This window comes from Ctenopharyngodon idella, chromosome 22 (assembly GCF_019924925.1).
Source record: "Ctenopharyngodon idella isolate HZGC_01 chromosome 22, HZGC01, whole genome shotgun sequence".
In the NCBI taxonomy this organism is placed as follows: Eukaryota; Metazoa; Chordata; class Actinopteri; order Cypriniformes; family Xenocyprididae; genus Ctenopharyngodon; species Ctenopharyngodon idella.
This window is the reverse complement of record NC_067241.1, coordinates 19,304,123-19,321,137: the sequence shown is the minus strand read 5'-3', so window position 1 is coordinate 19,321,137 and position 17,015 is coordinate 19,304,123. Positions and strand designations below refer to the sequence as shown.

Sequence of the window (17,015 nt, the reverse complement as noted above, 5' to 3'; positions counted from 1 at the left end):
AGTGAACGATTCAGACAGTGTAAATATGCTTTCCTTTGATGCGAATGAAGTCCGTTTTCGCGTTAGTGTCACGTGAACCGCCGCAGCGCGAGCACAGTCTGCTCTGGTCCAGAGACACAAGAGCACAGAGCGGATTATATGCGCGAGTCGGCTCAGACCACAAAAGGTATTGGACCCATTTGAATTCTGTGTATTAAAGCGATATAAAGGACATTAGGAGGAGAAACGGTTAGAAATTAGAAGGAAACTGAGGTTTTACAGAGTCTAACGGCGCTGTAACATAAACGAAACGCTATTGGGGCGGGGCTGTCCGATATATCGCCCTGTCTTCCTGTTTGAGTTGAAATTACGTAAACACACTGAATAATGCCAAAGTCCCTTTAAGACAAGTCATTTCACTTGGCGGCCATCTTTGAAACGCCTCACGGGCATCCAAGTGCGGCTCCTGTCTCTTTGAATGGGGAAGCATCAAATTCTCCGAAGCTGTTTGCCAAGCTTTTTGATTAAATTTCATATTTGAAATCACCAATGAAATCTGACAACAACTGTCTCATAAATTTTGTTTCTAAACGCTCAAATCATGACAGAAAACAATATTTTTTTCAGGCTGGATCAAGCTAATGCGCATGCGCAGTCCTAAATACGCGTCTCTTATGCCTTATTTCGCGCGCGTCTGACTGTTTCTATAGAAACCGGAGCTTCTGCTGCAGTGATGCGATGACTTTACCAATCGGCGATTGGCTGTTATTTAGAAGGCGGGACTTATTCCGCCATATTGCGCGTTGCACTTTCTCCCTTTCAAAACAATAGGAGTGACGCGTCTTGTGTTATTCTATAGTCTTTGATAATGCTGCGCGTTCCAACGCTCTTCAGTGGGCCTTTAATATTTTGAATAATATTTTTCTTTTTTAGCTTAATTTTAAAGTTTCAGTAATTTTATAGTAATTTTTAAATATGCCTATATAGTTTAGTTTTATATAGGCATTACTTAATTTTACTTCAGTTTTAGATGAATGGAAATGAGAAATGTTACTTTGGTTCTTTGATGTTATATTTTATTTCAGTTAAAGAACTTTTTTTATGGTTTTAGTTTAGTTAACTGTAATGACCCTGGATTGTAAACATAAATAATTAAATTTTAACATGAATAATATATGTCTGTCAAACATATCCCATAACGTTGCTACTGAAGGCGCGCAACAGACCGTGCCACAGTTACCATGGCAACACCAAACTGCGCTTCAAACACAACAGGAGAGTTGACACACTGGCTACCGTTCGTCGAACACAACTAATATTCATCAGTAAAGTTATTATATGACAGATCATGTACAAGGTTGATTTACCAGTGGATGAGTCTGTGCAGCAGGCGGTGGAGCGGCGTCGGGCCGCAGAGGCTGAGCGCAAGAGCCGAATATTCAACACCAGAAACCGAGTGATCGGCGTGGACCTGCGCGCGCTCACAAACAGCAGGAGGAGAAACGGGAACGACTGGAGATGGAGAAGCAGCGAGACATGGCTCATGGTACGACACACAACTTTTGCAGGTTGTTTGTCTCTCACTACTTCTGTACTGCATCAAAACAGGCTTCAAAACAGAAAGTTTAAGCATTAAAGTGATAGTTCACCCAAAAATGAAAATTCAGTCATCATTTACTCACTCCAAACCTGTATAAATGTCTTTGTTCTGTTGAACACAAAGGAAGATATTTTGAAGAATGTGGGAAACTGAACAATTCTGGGGCACCATTGACTTCCATAGTATTTTTTTTTTTCCTATATGGAAGTCAATGGTGTCCCAAAGTGGCCTGGTTACAAACTTTCTTCAAAATATCTTCCTTTGTGTTCAACAGAATGAAGAAATTTATACAGGTTTGGAACAACCTGAGGGTGAGTAAATGATGACAGAAATTTCATTTTTGGGTGAACTATCCCTTTAAGCAATTATTTTTTATAAACGTTTCGTCTATATTTGAGTGCTTCTCCTGCTTCCATTTATCAACCACAGTCAGAAAATAATGGTCTGTGGTATGCAGAATTGATCTGTTATTTGTTATTCAGATCTCTTGCGCTTATCTCTGGATGAAACGGCACTGCAACAGAGAAAAGAGGAAGAGGAGCTGCGAAGAGAGCTGGCGCTGGACTTGGTGCAGTATCGAGCGATACATCAACGTGCTGAGGACAGCCGTGATGCAGATATCAATTATGACCGACAGGAGGCGCCAGATGCCAGCATTTCTGCATTGGGCCCAGCCAGTATGCAAGTGTTTTTGGTAAGCAACAAATGACATGGACATGAACTTTTCCATTAGCATTTTAGTTTATAATTTATATTTGATTTTGAATGTGTAAGGAAAATATTTATTTGTTAACTTCTGCATGTATTTTAGTTTTTTGTAGCTAAATAGTCCTATGGTGTTCTAATATTCAAGGTAGTCTCTCAGTTAAAACAGCCTTAAAGACTGAATAATAATTCTATAATAGAAAATAATTGTTTTATCAGAAATATAGCATGTCACACTGCAGGACTCCGCTATTCTATGAATATGTTTATTCACATTCGGTCAGGGAGAAGGAATTAATGAGAATGAAAAGAAGAGAGCTCAGATGGAGATGAACGAAAGAAACCTGAGAGCTCAAAGGGAAGAGAGAGAGAAACAAGAAAGGGAACAGAAAAACAAAGGTAAACAGATAATATTATATCCCATTTAGCCTTGTAATGAAGGACGGTAATGTAAGTATATTTCACCGTGGTTAGTAGCAGAGGTTCACAGAGGTTCTGAGCGTGCATATTATATCTGTGTTTGTGTGTGCAGAGCTGCTGACCAACAGGGAGTTGGTGGAAAAAGACCTCAGGGCAGTGCAGCTGAATGCCCTGGAGGAGGAGTGCAAAAGAGTGGCCCGCATTTCACTCAGTCATTACCATCAAGCTCAGGTATTACCTCACCACTAAACTAATAAGGACAATCGTTTGTGTTTATTTTTATTAGATTAATAAAACATTAACCTGTTAACTGTCACCCACATTTTGAGCATAGATCTAAACTTAAATGGTTGAATGAATGCTTCGTAATACAGACAGTAGGTCAGTAGGTTATTGATTTTTTACAAAATGAAAATGTGAAAACATTCTAGAAGTCCCAGTTACACATCTTACATTTACTTACTATAGTAATAACAGTAAATTATGCATAATTACAAGCAACTAAGCCCAAACCAAACCCTAACCTTAAAGGGATAGTTCACCCAAAAATGAAAATTCTGTCATCATTTACTCACCCTCAAGTTGGCTCCATTGACTTCCATAGTATGGAAGAAAAAAATAATAATGGTGCCCCACAACTGTTTGGTTACAAACTTTCTTCAAAATATCTTCTTTTGTGTTCAGCAGAACAAAGAAACTCATACACGGTTTGGAACAACTTGAGGTTGAGTAAATGATGACAGAATTTACATTTTTGGGTGAACTATCCCTTTAGGGATGCACCAATACCATTTTTTAAGGACCGAGTACGAGTACCAATATTTTTTTTCTGGTACTCACCGATACCGATGCCTATGCATTTATTAATTTCTCTCTCTCTCTCTTTCTTTTTTTTTTTTTTTTTTTTTTGGGTGATGTTGCAGTTTTCCAAGCACAGTGAGACAGCTTCTTATGTGCTTGTCACAAACTTAAAGAACAAAGATTTCACAGTGTCCAATAACCTTCAAAGGGCATAATTACCAATACATATAATTGTTGTTATATAAAAAGAAATTTACAAACAAATTACAAACAAGCCACAAAACGGTATTTATTGTTTAAAATTCTTTAAAAATTATAGTATTTTTTATACCGAAAGTAATCTGTTCTGTCTTGTCTGTTGACACATTGTCAGTGTCCCCTTTGCTCCGCAATGTATTTTTCACTGCGTGAGAACTTGATGTGTGGCGTGAGAGCGCCATGGCCTGTCGAAAATAGCAACAGTGACTAAAGGGGGGCGGGTCTTTGCGAACAGTCAATTGAGGTCATTATGCGCAAACACAGGTTTGAAATGACGTGGGTGAGTAAATCATGACAGAATTTTCATTTTGAAAACCCACAATGGCACCATAGACCTTTGAGGTGAAAGGTCAAGGTGACATCTGACCTCCCCTTGCAGGCGGAGGAGAGGATGGAGAAGGAGCGACAAGAGAGATTGAAGAGAGAGGGAGAGGAGCTGGCAGAGGTACGGTACATAGTGACCTCTGACCTCCTGACAGAACGACCGGAGGCTGCAAAGAGAATAACAGCAGAGGGTCCACGAGTCCTGACCGACCGCTGGAAGGGCATGACCCCACAGCAGATCAGTGATATCCACAGAAAGAGAGAGGAACAGTGCTTTGAGAAAGAGGTTAAGATGCTGCACTGACATGTGCCGTTTGAGCATGCATTTATAGTCATCATAAAAGTAATCCTCTTTTCTCTCTTTACAATTTCACCAGAGACTGAGAGAGATGGAGAGGCAGAGAGATCTGGCCTGGGATTACCATCTGACAGAACAGGTCAGACAGCAGGAGAGAGAGGAGACGAGAGACAAGGAGCTGCAGAGAGAGAGGAGAGTTCAGCTCGATAAATACAATCAACAGCTGGCACGAGAGCAGCAGGCGCAGTGAGTGCCACATTCATAAAAACAAAACAAAAAACACAGCAGGACACAAGCAGAATGAATACAGCTGAAAATTAAACAAGCAAGAGTAGTAAAGTCAACATAAAATGTTCCAGGTGACAATTCACCAGTGCTCATTATTCCAATGTTTTGGCTGACATCAGCTAGACCACAAGTTATCTATGGTAATAGACAAATAATTATTTTATTCTACACTGTGGTTCGTAATGCAAGCTTTCTACTATATTGTAATGCCAATAATTGGGTTCACAATCATGCATTTTTTCTTGTTGAATATTCTGTTAAGTTAATACTTTATTAAACTATAATGCATTAAATTGATCAAAGGTGACAATAAATATGGTCACAAATATTTTTATTTCAAATAAATGCTGTTCTTTTGAACTTTCTATTCATTAAATAATCCTGAAAAAAACTATCATGGTTTCCACAAAAATATTAAGCAGCACAACTGTTTTCTACGGCGCCCCTAAAGGGACATGGTGAAGGAAAAAATATATGAGATGGAAGAAAAATTGCGCTTTCTCTCACAAATGTTTCTCTCACAAACTGCATTCCCTCGCAAAAATGTTTGTGTTCCGCAGAGAAACTTTGCGTTTGCTTGCAAAGAGCTCAAAAGGTTTTGCGGGCGAACGCAAAGTTTCTCGGGGGAACACAAAATGTTTTGCAAGAAAATGCTAAATTTCTCAGGGGAACGCAATGGTTTTGTTAGCAAACGTAAAATTTCTCGGCGGAACATAAAACGTTTTGCGAGCAAACGCAAAATTTCTTAGGGGAACGAAATGGTTTTGCAAGCAAATGCAAATTTTCTCGGGGGAACGCAATGGTTTTGCTAGCAAACGTAAAATTTCTTGGCAGAACACAAAACGTTTTGCGAGCAAACGCAAAATTTCTTGGGGGAACGAAATGGTTTTGCAAGCAAATGCAAATTTTCTCGGCGGAACACAAACGTTTTGCTAGCAAACGCAAAATTTCTCAGCGGGAACGTAAAACGTTTTGCGAGCAAACGCAAAATTTCTCAGGGGAACGTAATGGTTTTGCTAGCAAACGCAAAATTTCTTGGCGGAACACAAAACATTTTGCGAGCAAACGCAAAATTTCTTGGGGGAACGAAATGGTTTTGCGAGCAAACGCAAATTTCTTGGGGGAATGAAATGGTTTTGCGAGCAAACGCAAAATTTCTTGGGGGAACGAAATGGTTTTGCTAGCAAACGTTAAATTTCTCGGCGGAACACAAAACGTTTTGCGAGCAAACGCAAAATTTCTTGGGGGAACGAAATGGTTTTGCTAACAAACGCAAAATTTCTCAGGGGGAACGTAAAACGTTTTGCGAGCAAACGCTAAATTTATCAGGGGAACGCAATGTTTTTACGAGCAAATGCAAATTTTCTCAGGGGAACGCAATGGTTTTGCTAGCAAACGTAAAATTTCTTGGCGGAACACAAAACGTTTTGCGAGCAAACGCAAAATTTCTTGGGGGAACGAAATGGTTTTGCAAGCAAACGTAAAATTTCTCGGGGGAAACGCAATGGTTTTGCTAGCAAACGTAAAATTTCTCGGCGGAACACAAAACGTTTTGCGAGCAAACGCAAAATTTCTTGGGGGAACGAAATGGTTTTGCAAGCAAACGTAAAATTTCTCGGGGGAAACGCAATGGTTTTGCTAGCAAACGTAAAATTTCTCAGCGGAACACAAAACGTTTTGCGAGCAAACGCAAAATTTCTCAGGGGAACGTAATGGTTTTGCTAGCAAACGTAAAATTTATCAGGGGAACGCAATGTTTTTACGAGCAAATGCAAATTTCTCAGGGGAACGCAATGTTTTTACGAGCAAATGCAAATTTTCTCGGGGAAACGCAATGGTTTTGCGAGCAAACGTAAAATTTCTCGGCGGAACAAAACGTTTTGCGAGCAAACGCAAAATTTCTCAGGGGAACGTAATGGTTTTGCTAGCAAACGTAAAATTTCTCTGCGGAACAAAACGTTTTGCGAGCAAAAGCTAAATTTCTCAGGGGAACGCAATGTTTTTACGAGCAAATGCAAATTTTCTCGGGGGAACGCAGTGGTTTTGCTAGCAAACGTAAAATTTCTTGGCGGAACAAAACGTTTTACGAGCAAATGCAAATTTTCTCGGGGGAACGCAGTGGTTTTGCAAGCAAATGCAAATTTTCTCGGGGGAACGCAGTGGTTTTGCTAGCAAACGTTAAATTTCTCGGCAGAACACAAAACGTTTTGCGAGCAAACGCAAAATTTCTCAGGGGAACGCAATGTTTTTTGACGAGCAAATGCAAATTTTCTCGGGGGAAACGCAGTGGTTTTGTGAGCAAATGCAAAATTTCTCAGGGGAACACAAAACGTTTTGCTAGCAAACGCAAAATTTCTCGGGGGAACGCAATGGTTTTGGGAGCAAATGCAAAGTTTCTCGGGGAGATGCAAAAGATTTGCGAAAGATGGCAAAAGGATTAACTTATGTTTCCTCCCATCTCATATTTTTTCCCACCATCATGTCCCTTTAGGGGCTCCGTAGTTTTTAAGAATAAGAAATGTTTATTGAGCACCAAATCAGCATATTAGAATGATTTCTGAAGGATCACGTGTCATTGAAGACTAGAGCAAATTATACAAAAATGAATTACATTTAAAAATAATTATATAATAAATACATTTTAATTTTTATTTAAATATATTTTAAATACAATTTAAATACAATATATTATTGAATACAGTTGTTTTAAACTGTAATAATATTTCATTATATTGCTTATTGTTTCATTATATTGCCTATCAAATAAATGCAGCCTTGAGCATAAGAGAAAATTTAAAAAATCGTACTGACCCCAGACTTTTGAACATCAGTTTACAATTACATTACAGAAGTAAAATTTCAAGTTCATTTTGACACTAACACCAAAAATGAGTTCCTAATAATAAATACTATTTTGTGTGAATGTAAATTCTAGTTTTAATAATTGTATAATAATGCTAGTAGCTATTAGAGAATAAAGTCATTCTTGAATGTTTAGAAACATTTTTTTTTTGTTCTTGTTTTTTCAGCCAACACTACCTGGACAGGCAGCTGTATACAAACCGTCCTACAGTTCAGTACTTCACCCAGTTCAACACAAGCTCTCGATAAAGCAGCCTCCCATCCCATCCTTCTGCTGCACAAGAAATAAAGTGCTACTGAGTTTCAAATCACTGTATATGTTTGACATTGGACTTTTATAGGTATCATTCCTTATAGTTGCCTTCATAAAATGTTATGTAGTGATGCATTTTCACATAAACAAACAACTGTAGATGATTCCATTGATTTTATTTAAGAAGTATTTACTTGCACTGGCTGATTGGTAATGCAGATACAATAGCAAAATCCAGTTCATATCTAGTTAACATATCCCACCCTTACTGACCCCTTCAGTCCACAAACACCACAGGGGAATGTGACCAATACAGTCCCACAGCCTCATTCATCTGGTCCTTCATTTATTTTAACATCATATGCAGTAACAAACAGAACATACAAGAGGAATAAGAGACTATTATGTCAAGCTTATTTATGCATTAAGCCTACAGTTTAAGATGCATTATGAGCTTGAATGCGTACGTTTGACAAGTAACAACAGAAACGGCAACGTTCGTTTGCTAGTCAAGCTTTAAATTGTGCCCTCCCACCCAGTTTTACTTGCAGTAGCAGAGGGCAGTATAGTGGATATCCGAGTCGATTCGCCTCCGAGCTCAATACACAGTCAAGACACTGACAAAATACACAAGTCGTCTAGCAGCAGTTCAGTTGAATATTGAGTTGAATATAATTTGCATCACTTCCCCCTCTTGTAAGAAAATAGATCTCTAAGAGACTTTTGTCCTGAGTGTGTCTGTACAGCTTTTGTGAGGGAGGCTAACACAGTTTGAGCAGTCTGGCCCCCACAGCTATCCCAGAGGGCTGGGAAACACTGCAAAAGCCCGCCGCAAGACAGTGGTCTCAAAGATCTGAGTCAGCACGCATCTATTGCTCCCTGGAAGTGTGTGTGTGTGTGTGTGTGCAGTGTGCAAAATAAGATGACTGCGTCCTTCCTCTCGCACCTCCTCTGCAGCGATAGATTCTAATCAGATACGCACAATACTGCCATTCTTCAGCACTCGGGGAAACTATAAGCGCAATCATGTTTTGCCTGTAGCTTCAATTAGCTTTTTTTTGTCTCTTTTATCCAATCAGCTTTTTTTTTTTTTATCAGAACCTGCAACATTTATTTATCAAAGGACTTTTTCTTAGTTTTTTAAAACTATGCACTACTCATCTACCACACTCAAATCACAACTAACAAGTTACTTTAAAGTTAAAAAAACTTACAAAACTCAAAATTTCAAAACCTAAAACAATCAACAAGACACGTAGTTTTCAACATCATAACAAACAATCTTTTGGGCTATATTTACATTCATCTGGAAATTAAGAGTTTTTTTTTCCCTGTGCCCCTCTCTTGAGAAATACCAGATGTGCCATAGATTCTCTCAGTGCTATATTCTGCTATATTTGTTTATCAATTGTCAAATCAAATGAACCAAAAAGCAAAAAAGAGAACAAATGCTATTTGGTATACTGGTATGGAACAATTCCCACCCAAACAAAGCATACATTCTGTGTAATAAGACACAAGCCAATACATGATTGCATTTTACGTAACCAAACTAAACTGTGAGTGTGACGTACTCTCTCACAACCCTATCTAACTCAATACGACCTCAAAACTACGCACCTTGCGTGTGTATTCTTATGGCTTTACACCAACAGGACTGCAAGAGAGAATCGATCAATACAGTTTAATACAATGCAGAAAACAAGGATTAAAAACACAGACACATAGAGAGAGGGAGAAATAAATATGAGAGATGGTGGTGGTGATGTTGATGTAGGCAGGCACAGGAACCGATGGAGATGAAAGAGATTATTAATACTGTATTTGGCTAAATTGATAGATGCTTATATGTACAGCTTGCTATAAACGATCTTATGTCGTAGAGTCATTGCATCTCATGTATTTACAGTACGGAACTCTATAATTGTAACCGAGGGGATGCCGATATGTATCTTCTATTGAATCATGATAATATTACAACAAATCAATGTACAGATGACTTAAAGGTGCCATAAGCAAGTTTTATGGAATGATAAAAAAAAGGTAGGGTGGGGAATTGGTTCTATCTGCAGTTGATTGTAAGTAAGGGGCGGGGTTTAGGCGGACTAAAAGGCTGTTTCACCGGAAGAAACGTATGCATGGATGAATCATTCACAATAAGATCAGTAACAGGCATTTTGAAAATAAACAAAGTCCCTTTATGACAAGTCTTTGAAACGCCTCTCGGGGATTCAAGTGCAGCTCCTATCTTTTTGATTGGGGAAACATCAAATTCTCCAAAGCTGTTTGTCAAGCTTTCGAATAAATTTCATATTTGAAATCACCAATGAAATCTGCCTCTTCTAAACGCTCAAATCATGACTAAAAACTGTATTTTTCAGGCTGGATCAAGCTAATGCGCATGTGCAGTCCTAAGTGCGCGTCTCTTGTGTCTCATTTCGGAGGCGCACGTCTGACTGTTTCTATAAGAACCGGAGCTTCTAACGGTCGCTGCGGTGACGCGATGACTTTACCAATCGGCGATTGGCTCTTATTTAGAAGGCGGGATATTCCGCCATATTGCGCGTTGCACTTTCTCCCATTCAAAACAATAAGAGTGACGCGTCTTGTGTTATTCTATAGTCTTTGAAATAAATGGGTTAATTTCCCTTTCATGCTGACTTTAAGAGCCAGAGAGAAACTACTATAAGATCTACTATAATATAACACATTTTTTGTGAGTTGGCAAAAAAATGATTCTGTCCAAATACATTGCGAATTTTGATGGAGAAAGATGTTTTTAGTTGCATACGGTGTTGTGCCGAATTTTGGCCCCTTTGCCAAATTATTACCCCCCTCGCTGAAGTCGCTACCTGATCGCCTAATCTTAACCCCACCCTAAATCCTAACCCCTCCCCCACACCTACTCCTAAACCTACCAATAATAATCTGGCAGAGTGTCGAAATTCGGCACAACAATGGCATCTACCAGCAGGGGCTAATGGGTCCATGCTAACCGTGCTAATCTTTATAGGGTGGGGTTTTGGAAAAGGGGGCGTGTCTAAGTCAGTGGCTAAGACTTAAAAGTTTCTTGATAGCTAACATTGCTTACAGCACCTTTAAAACATGACACAAAAGTGATTCTTGCATAAAAAAATAAATTAATAATAAAAAATTAATTATAAAAATGGTTCAGGCAAGTCTTCAAAGAATAAACAGAATGGTAGAGACTCACAAAAACACAATAAGTTGATTAAACTTCGATTAAGGCCCTCAGCTTCTCTCTTCTCTCTCACACCCTTCTTCCACAACGCTTCTTTATTGACTAACAGGTGAATCCGACTCCATGTTTGATTTGGCATCTGCCACAGGAGCTCAGCGTATGCTTTATTTTTCACCGGATTATCAAAGAAGTCTCTTCTGGAGATGTTCTTGTCACGTCTGTATAACTGTAAACTGCTATAGCCTATTTTATATCGCAAAATGAGAGATAATATCTGTAAACAACGAGCATGGCAGTCTATTTGTTATATGTCTGTCGAATGTTTTCCTCTGGCTGTGTTAAAAGTGTTGTGTTGGTCCAATTACGTCTGAAGTAAGTTCCAGCAGTGGCTCTGGTAGGTTTTCTTGGCATCTGTTGTGTGTGTAGGTCTCATTATTGTGGGTTTTCGATTATTTGGTTAATCATGAGCGGTTGCAACAGGTGGGCACATGTGTGAATCCACGTTTGGTCTTGGGCTCGCCCGGCTAGTCAAGGAAGGCGGCGGAGTTGGGCAGGCCGAGGTGGGAGATGGCTGTGGCAGGATTTAGAGGGGAACTTTCCTGAGTTTCAGGAACATCTCGGATGCCGCTGCTCTGACTGGCCAGCGACTCGTCCATGAGGATCTCGGTCTGCACGCTGTTGCTGTTGGCATAGTCGTCTAGAGCATCGTCGGTACATAGTTTACTGTCCTCACACAGAGACGGCTGACTGGCCGTTCGCTTCTCCTCGATGTCACTGCGCAAAAAGGGGGAGGGGGGGAAGAGAAATACAAATAAAGCTACAAATATACACCAAGTGCGATGTCAAAAAGGTACATCAAGAATGCCCTTCTGTGCGTGCAAGGGAAAGTATTGAGAAAGCCTTGCATGCAAAACACACGGCGCAACCGCAAAGCATACCTCTCCAGAGATCTGCAAATCATTGGGAAGAGCATTTAGGAGAGAAAGAAAGAACATAAGAAACAAGGAAAGGAAATTTCTGCAATAATCTGTCAAACTTCACCACACCTGTACTCTCCAAAAGCCTCATTATTCATCGGCCGAGCTTCAGAATCTATCTGGCCTTCTTCTTTCTCTTTAACTGTAAGGAGATCAAAATTCAGGGATATTTCCAAATTTGTTAGTAGTGTCAGCTGACTAATCGCTTATTAGATGGTTAAATTGATTAGAATGGTGTGTGTAAAGTTTATTTTACCTGAGTATTTTCCACCTTTGCTTCGTTTTATGAAACAGAGAATGAGCAGTACCAGCAGCAACAACACAAGGGCGCTGATGAGTCCAATGAACCAGCTTTCAGTCACAAACCCATCACGTTTCTCCATGACTACTTAAGCAGAGGGGGGAAATGCTATTAATGTTATGAATTTCCTGACACTTTGTTTTATATCAAAGGGATAGTTCACCCAAAAATAGAAATGCTGTCATAATTTACCCTCTGTCATGTCCTTTCAAAATTACAGTAGCATTCACTACCGTTTGGGTCAGTAAGATTTTTTCTCTATTACGTTTAATGAATACTTTTATTCAGCAAGGACACATTAAATGGATCAAAAGTGAGTGACACTAAAAACGTTTATAATGTTACAAAAGATTTCTATTTCAAATAAATGCTGTTCTTTTGAACTTTCTATTCATTTAAGAATTGAAATGTATTGAAGAAAAAATGTATCATGGTTTCCACAAAAATATAAAGCAGCACAACTGTTTCTTGAGTGCTCTTCATAGTGACCATGTCTGTCAAGCTCCAAATCAAGCTATATTCTGTCATCTGGGCCACATTTATTATACGTTTATGATGTTACTTGTTCTTTATGAGGCTTGAAAAATCACAGTTTGGAAAACATTACACAAATTTGCATTAAAAAAACAGACAGGTTTGGAGTAAGATGAGGTTAAAGAGAGTAACTGAAGATAGTTTTCATTTTTGGCTGTACTATCCCATTAAGGTTACAAGAAAACATCCTCTGCACTCCAGCTCAAATATAAAAGCTTATCTTCGAGGGTGTTCATGAAAGCTCTTCTGTGGTCTGGACATATATAGCACATCAGTGCAATTTATTATAAAAAGCATTAAGAGGGCTTTTTTGTGATTACATGTTCCAGCTGTCTGAATCTTATCCGTCCATATAGTCTTGTTTCCTAAGTCAATCCGCAGGTGGTACTGGGATCCGGGCTGGAGCCCCTGCAGCGTGTAGAAAGACTGAGAGCTGTTTACTTTTTCAGAGTGCTTCCATTTGCCTTTGCCTGGACAGAACACAATACAATGTAAATCAAAACACACTCGTTTGTATTCTCTCTCAGGTACTGAAAGGGTAGAGGCACTAACTAACTAAACTAAGAGAACAGGTTATAAAGCTGCTACTTCCTGATGAATGAGCTTGTGTTCAATCATTCTCAATCACATCTTGTCTATATGGCACGTACCATCCCCTCTCAGGTAATGAATAAGGAATCCCACGTTCCGCTGTCTTTCTTTCGACACCCAGGTCAGGTTGACGGATGTCTCTCCAATCGATAAGCTAATGTTGGAGGGTGGACCTGTTCACACAGAAACAAAACAAGTCACACGTAGATGCACTTAAATCTGATGATCGTTTGTTAAACAAATTTGTTTGTTCCAATATAAATCAAATATGTATTGGCTGTGATTGAATCTAGTGTTGGGGGTAAAATATCTGAGTTACTTTTTCAAATTAGTAACACAAGTTACTTTGTTTTCCTATTTATTGTGTGACAAACCTCTTCAGAATACTCAGAATGTTATGCAAACGTACAATAATTATATGTTAAATAATGCAAATATACTTTATGTATTTAATCTCACTTTATTAACCAATGTCTTTGCAGCTGATCAAATTCAACCATACCAAAAAGCAAAACTGACTTAAACATCACAATTGTGTTTAACATTCTTCTCCTGAGTCCTATTCTTCTACAATCCAGAATGGCAGCACAGCTGAAAGGTTTGTTTGAGCTGCGCCCTCTACTGTACAGCCGTGAATCTGCATTTCCTTCAGTCTGAGGCTTATTCATTTAAAGGTGCAATATGTAAGATGTTCTGTCCGCTAGAGGCCTATTCAAAACAAAGGCGTAGCTTAATGACGCCAAGTTTGAGCGTGGAATCTTGGGACATGTGGTCTTCACCTCACAGCCGGTGGAAAAGAATTGGGATAGGACTCGGGAAGAAATCATGTTCACGGATGCGATTATTAATGTTACTGTAGTATGAAGCAGAGCAGGACCGAGTGTTGTGGGACCTGAACGAGGCCGCTGGAGCGATTGCGCAACACACGCCTCACGAGCAGCGGGACTTTTATTATGACACAGTCGCCGGCGCTGCTTCCGCTTTTCTGGTCATGAGTATGAGGTAACACAGCTCTGTTTATCATATTAGATACATTTGAGTGTGTTAAAAATTATGTTATAACGTTACTCTGTGCGTTCGCTCGGCGGCTGCTGTGAGACACTGTTACACACTGCAGTAAGATCGATTTTAGAATATCATATTATATACTGGATGGCTTGTGTTGATAAATGGCATGCAATTCATTTTAAAAAGTATTGTATGATGGAGAAAATGCTGTATTACTGTTAATAAAAATAAAGCTGCATCTGATTATGCTATGTTAGCTACTTCACAAAATAGTGTTTTTCTCTGAGGCATGGTAAAGCATTCGCAAAAAATCAAGAAAATTGGATTTAAACAATAAGACTAAACATGTTGAGCTATATAACAATAATTAGTTTTCTGTCTATAAATATATCAAAAGAGTTGTTCCCTTGTCTAATAAAACATGTAAATATTAAAGCGTCTTTGGTGTTTCCATGGTTTCTACAAAATAAAACCGAGGGTAACGCGGGTATGACGCAATTGACAGGCGACTCCTCACACGTCCCGGAGCCTTGGTTAAAATTTCAATTTTCTCACGATTTACAAATAGTTGGAAACATTTGGGATATTGTACGTACTCAAGTGAACAAAATATATAACACTGACCTAGTGGTTCTTGGATATTTTACTGCAAAATTCTTACATATTGCACCTTTAACTTTTTCCATTTAAAAAAAAAAAAAAAACACAGGCAAGCCCAACCCAGGTGAGAAAAAGTAATGCAAAAGTAACATAATGCATTACTTTCCATAAAAAGTTACAAAGTAATTCAATTATCTACTTTTTTAGGGAGCAATGCAATATTGTAATGCATTGTTTTTAAAGGTAACTTTTACCAACTCAGATTGTGTCACTTTCACAAATCATCAAGTAAAACCCCTCAAAATGCACATGCAGTTACAGCAGATACAACTCTATGTCCAGATAAATCATTCAGTGATCAGTAAAGTGTTGGACCTCCATCCAGTGTGGTAGCTCCCTCCCTAATGATTGGCAGTCCTTCTCCAGCAGCCGTGTATCCCCGCAGGTAGAAGCGGTAACGGCTGCGAGGGTCCAGCTTTAACGTGAAGTGATTCTTGGCATGGTCACTAATCTTTTCTACCTGCATAAGACTGTTTTCATTATCAACTGCAGAGAAATGGAGAGAAAAGAGAACATGTGTAAAAAAAATATTGCTTTAAATACAGGTTAGTGATTTTATATTTAGTAGTTATATTTGTTTTAAAATTTTAACCACCCAGCACTTTTAGAGTGTTTTTAGTGCGTTGCTATTATGTTGCTAAGGTTTTCTGGGCATTTTTGTGCGTTTCTGTACAGTTGCTAAGGTGTTCTGAGGGTTTTTGTGTGTGTGTGTTGCTATGCAGTTTCTAAGATGATCTGATTGTTTTATGCATTGCTTCTCAGTTGCTAATGTGTTTTGAGAGTTTTCTAATTTGCTATGCGGTTGATAGGGTGTTCTAGGTGGTTTCTAGGGTGTTTGTTACTAGGGTGTTCTGAGTGGCTTTTAGTGTGTTGCTATGCAGTTGCTAAGATGTTATGGGTGGTTGTTCAAACAGTATATATATTGTTAAGGTGTTTTGAAAGTTTTTTGTTTGTTGCTAATGCAGCTAGGGTGTCCTGTGGTTTCCAAGGTGTTGCTATGCAAAGGTTAAGCTGTTTTTCTGGGTTACTATGTAGTTGCTATGGTGTTCTAGGTGGTTTCTATGGTGTTGCTAGGGTGTTCTGAGTTTTTTTTTTTTTTAATGCGTTGCTATGCAGTTGCCAAGGTGTTTTGAGTGCTTTTATAGAATTGCTTGGGTGGTTACTAAGGCATTGCTAGGAGATATCTAGAGTGTTCTGATTAGATGCTTGGTAGTTGTTTTGAGTGTTTTTTGTGCTGCTGTGCAGTTGTTATGATGTTCTGAGTGTTTCTAGAGTGTTGCTAGGTCGTTGTTAAGGTGTTCTGAGTGTTTCTAGAGTGTTGCTAGGTCGTTGTTAAGGTGTTCTTAGTGTTTTGTTTACATTGCTCCGCAGTTGCTAAGGTGTTTTGAGAGTTTTTTGAGTTGCTATGCAGTTGATAGGGTGTTCTAGGTGGTTTCTAGGGTGTTCTGAGTGGCTTTTAGTGTTGCTATGCAGTTGCTAAGATGTTATGGGTGGTTGTTTAAACAGTATATATATTGTGAAGGTGTTTTGAAAGTTTTTTTTTTTTTTTTTTTTTTGCTAATGCAGCTAGGGTGTCCTGTGGTTTCCAAGGTGTTGCTATGCAAAGGTTAAGCTGTTTTGAGTTTTTTGGGTTACTATGTAGTTGCTATGATGTTCTAGGTGGTTTCTATGGTGTTGCTAGGGTGTTTTGAGTGCTTTTATAGAATTGCTTGGGTGGTTACTAAGGCATTGCTAGGAGATATCGAGAGTGTTCTGATTAGATGCTTGGTGGTTGTTTTGAGTGTTTTTTGCGCTGCTGTGCAGTTGTTATGATGTTCTGAGTGTTTCTAGAGTGTTGCTACGTCGATTTTTGAGTTGCTATGCAGTTGATAGGGTGTTCTAGGTGGTTTCTAGGGTGTTACTAGGGTGTTCTGAGTGGTTTTTAGGTTCTGATTAAATGCTTGGTGTTTGTTTA

General features: G+C 38.9%; 2 protein-coding genes across 6 annotated transcripts in view; one reads left to right on the top strand and one right to left on the bottom strand.

The window, feature by feature from the left end:
* The first annotated feature begins 1,213 nt into the window (after window positions 1-1,213).
* On the top strand, window positions 1,214-7,947 carry ribc1 (RIB43A domain with coiled-coils 1). Its single transcript, XM_051880202.1, is given in 8 exon segments — window positions 1,214-1,457; window positions 1,460-1,525; window positions 2,062-2,273; window positions 2,569-2,683; window positions 2,817-2,935; window positions 4,143-4,373; window positions 4,465-4,631; window positions 7,703-7,947. Coding segments are annotated over 8 exon segments (1,122 nt in total). The 5' UTR covers window positions 1,214-1,327; the 3' UTR covers window positions 7,785-7,947.
* l1cama (L1 cell adhesion molecule, paralog a) overlaps window positions 7,948-17,015 on the bottom strand; it is a 62,717-nt gene continuing 53,649 nt past the window's right edge. For 2 of the 5 annotated variants that reach the window (XM_051880197.1, XM_051880201.1), the window contains 7 exons: window positions 15,377-15,547; window positions 13,453-13,566; window positions 13,123-13,272; window positions 12,224-12,355; window positions 12,037-12,109; window positions 11,929-11,940; window positions 7,948-11,764 (listed from right to left, as the gene is read on the bottom strand). In XM_051880197.1, the coding sequence (XP_051736157.1) occupies window positions 11,515-11,764; window positions 11,929-11,940; window positions 12,037-12,109; window positions 12,224-12,355; window positions 13,123-13,272; window positions 13,453-13,566; window positions 15,377-15,547 (902 nt within the window). In that variant the 3' untranslated portion in view covers window positions 7,948-11,514. The remainder of the gene's footprint in view (window positions 11,765-11,928; window positions 11,941-12,036; window positions 12,110-12,223; window positions 12,356-13,122; window positions 13,273-13,452; window positions 13,567-15,376; window positions 15,548-17,015) is intronic. The other 3 variants (XM_051880198.1, XM_051880199.1, XM_051880200.1) reach the window with 3 other exon arrangements.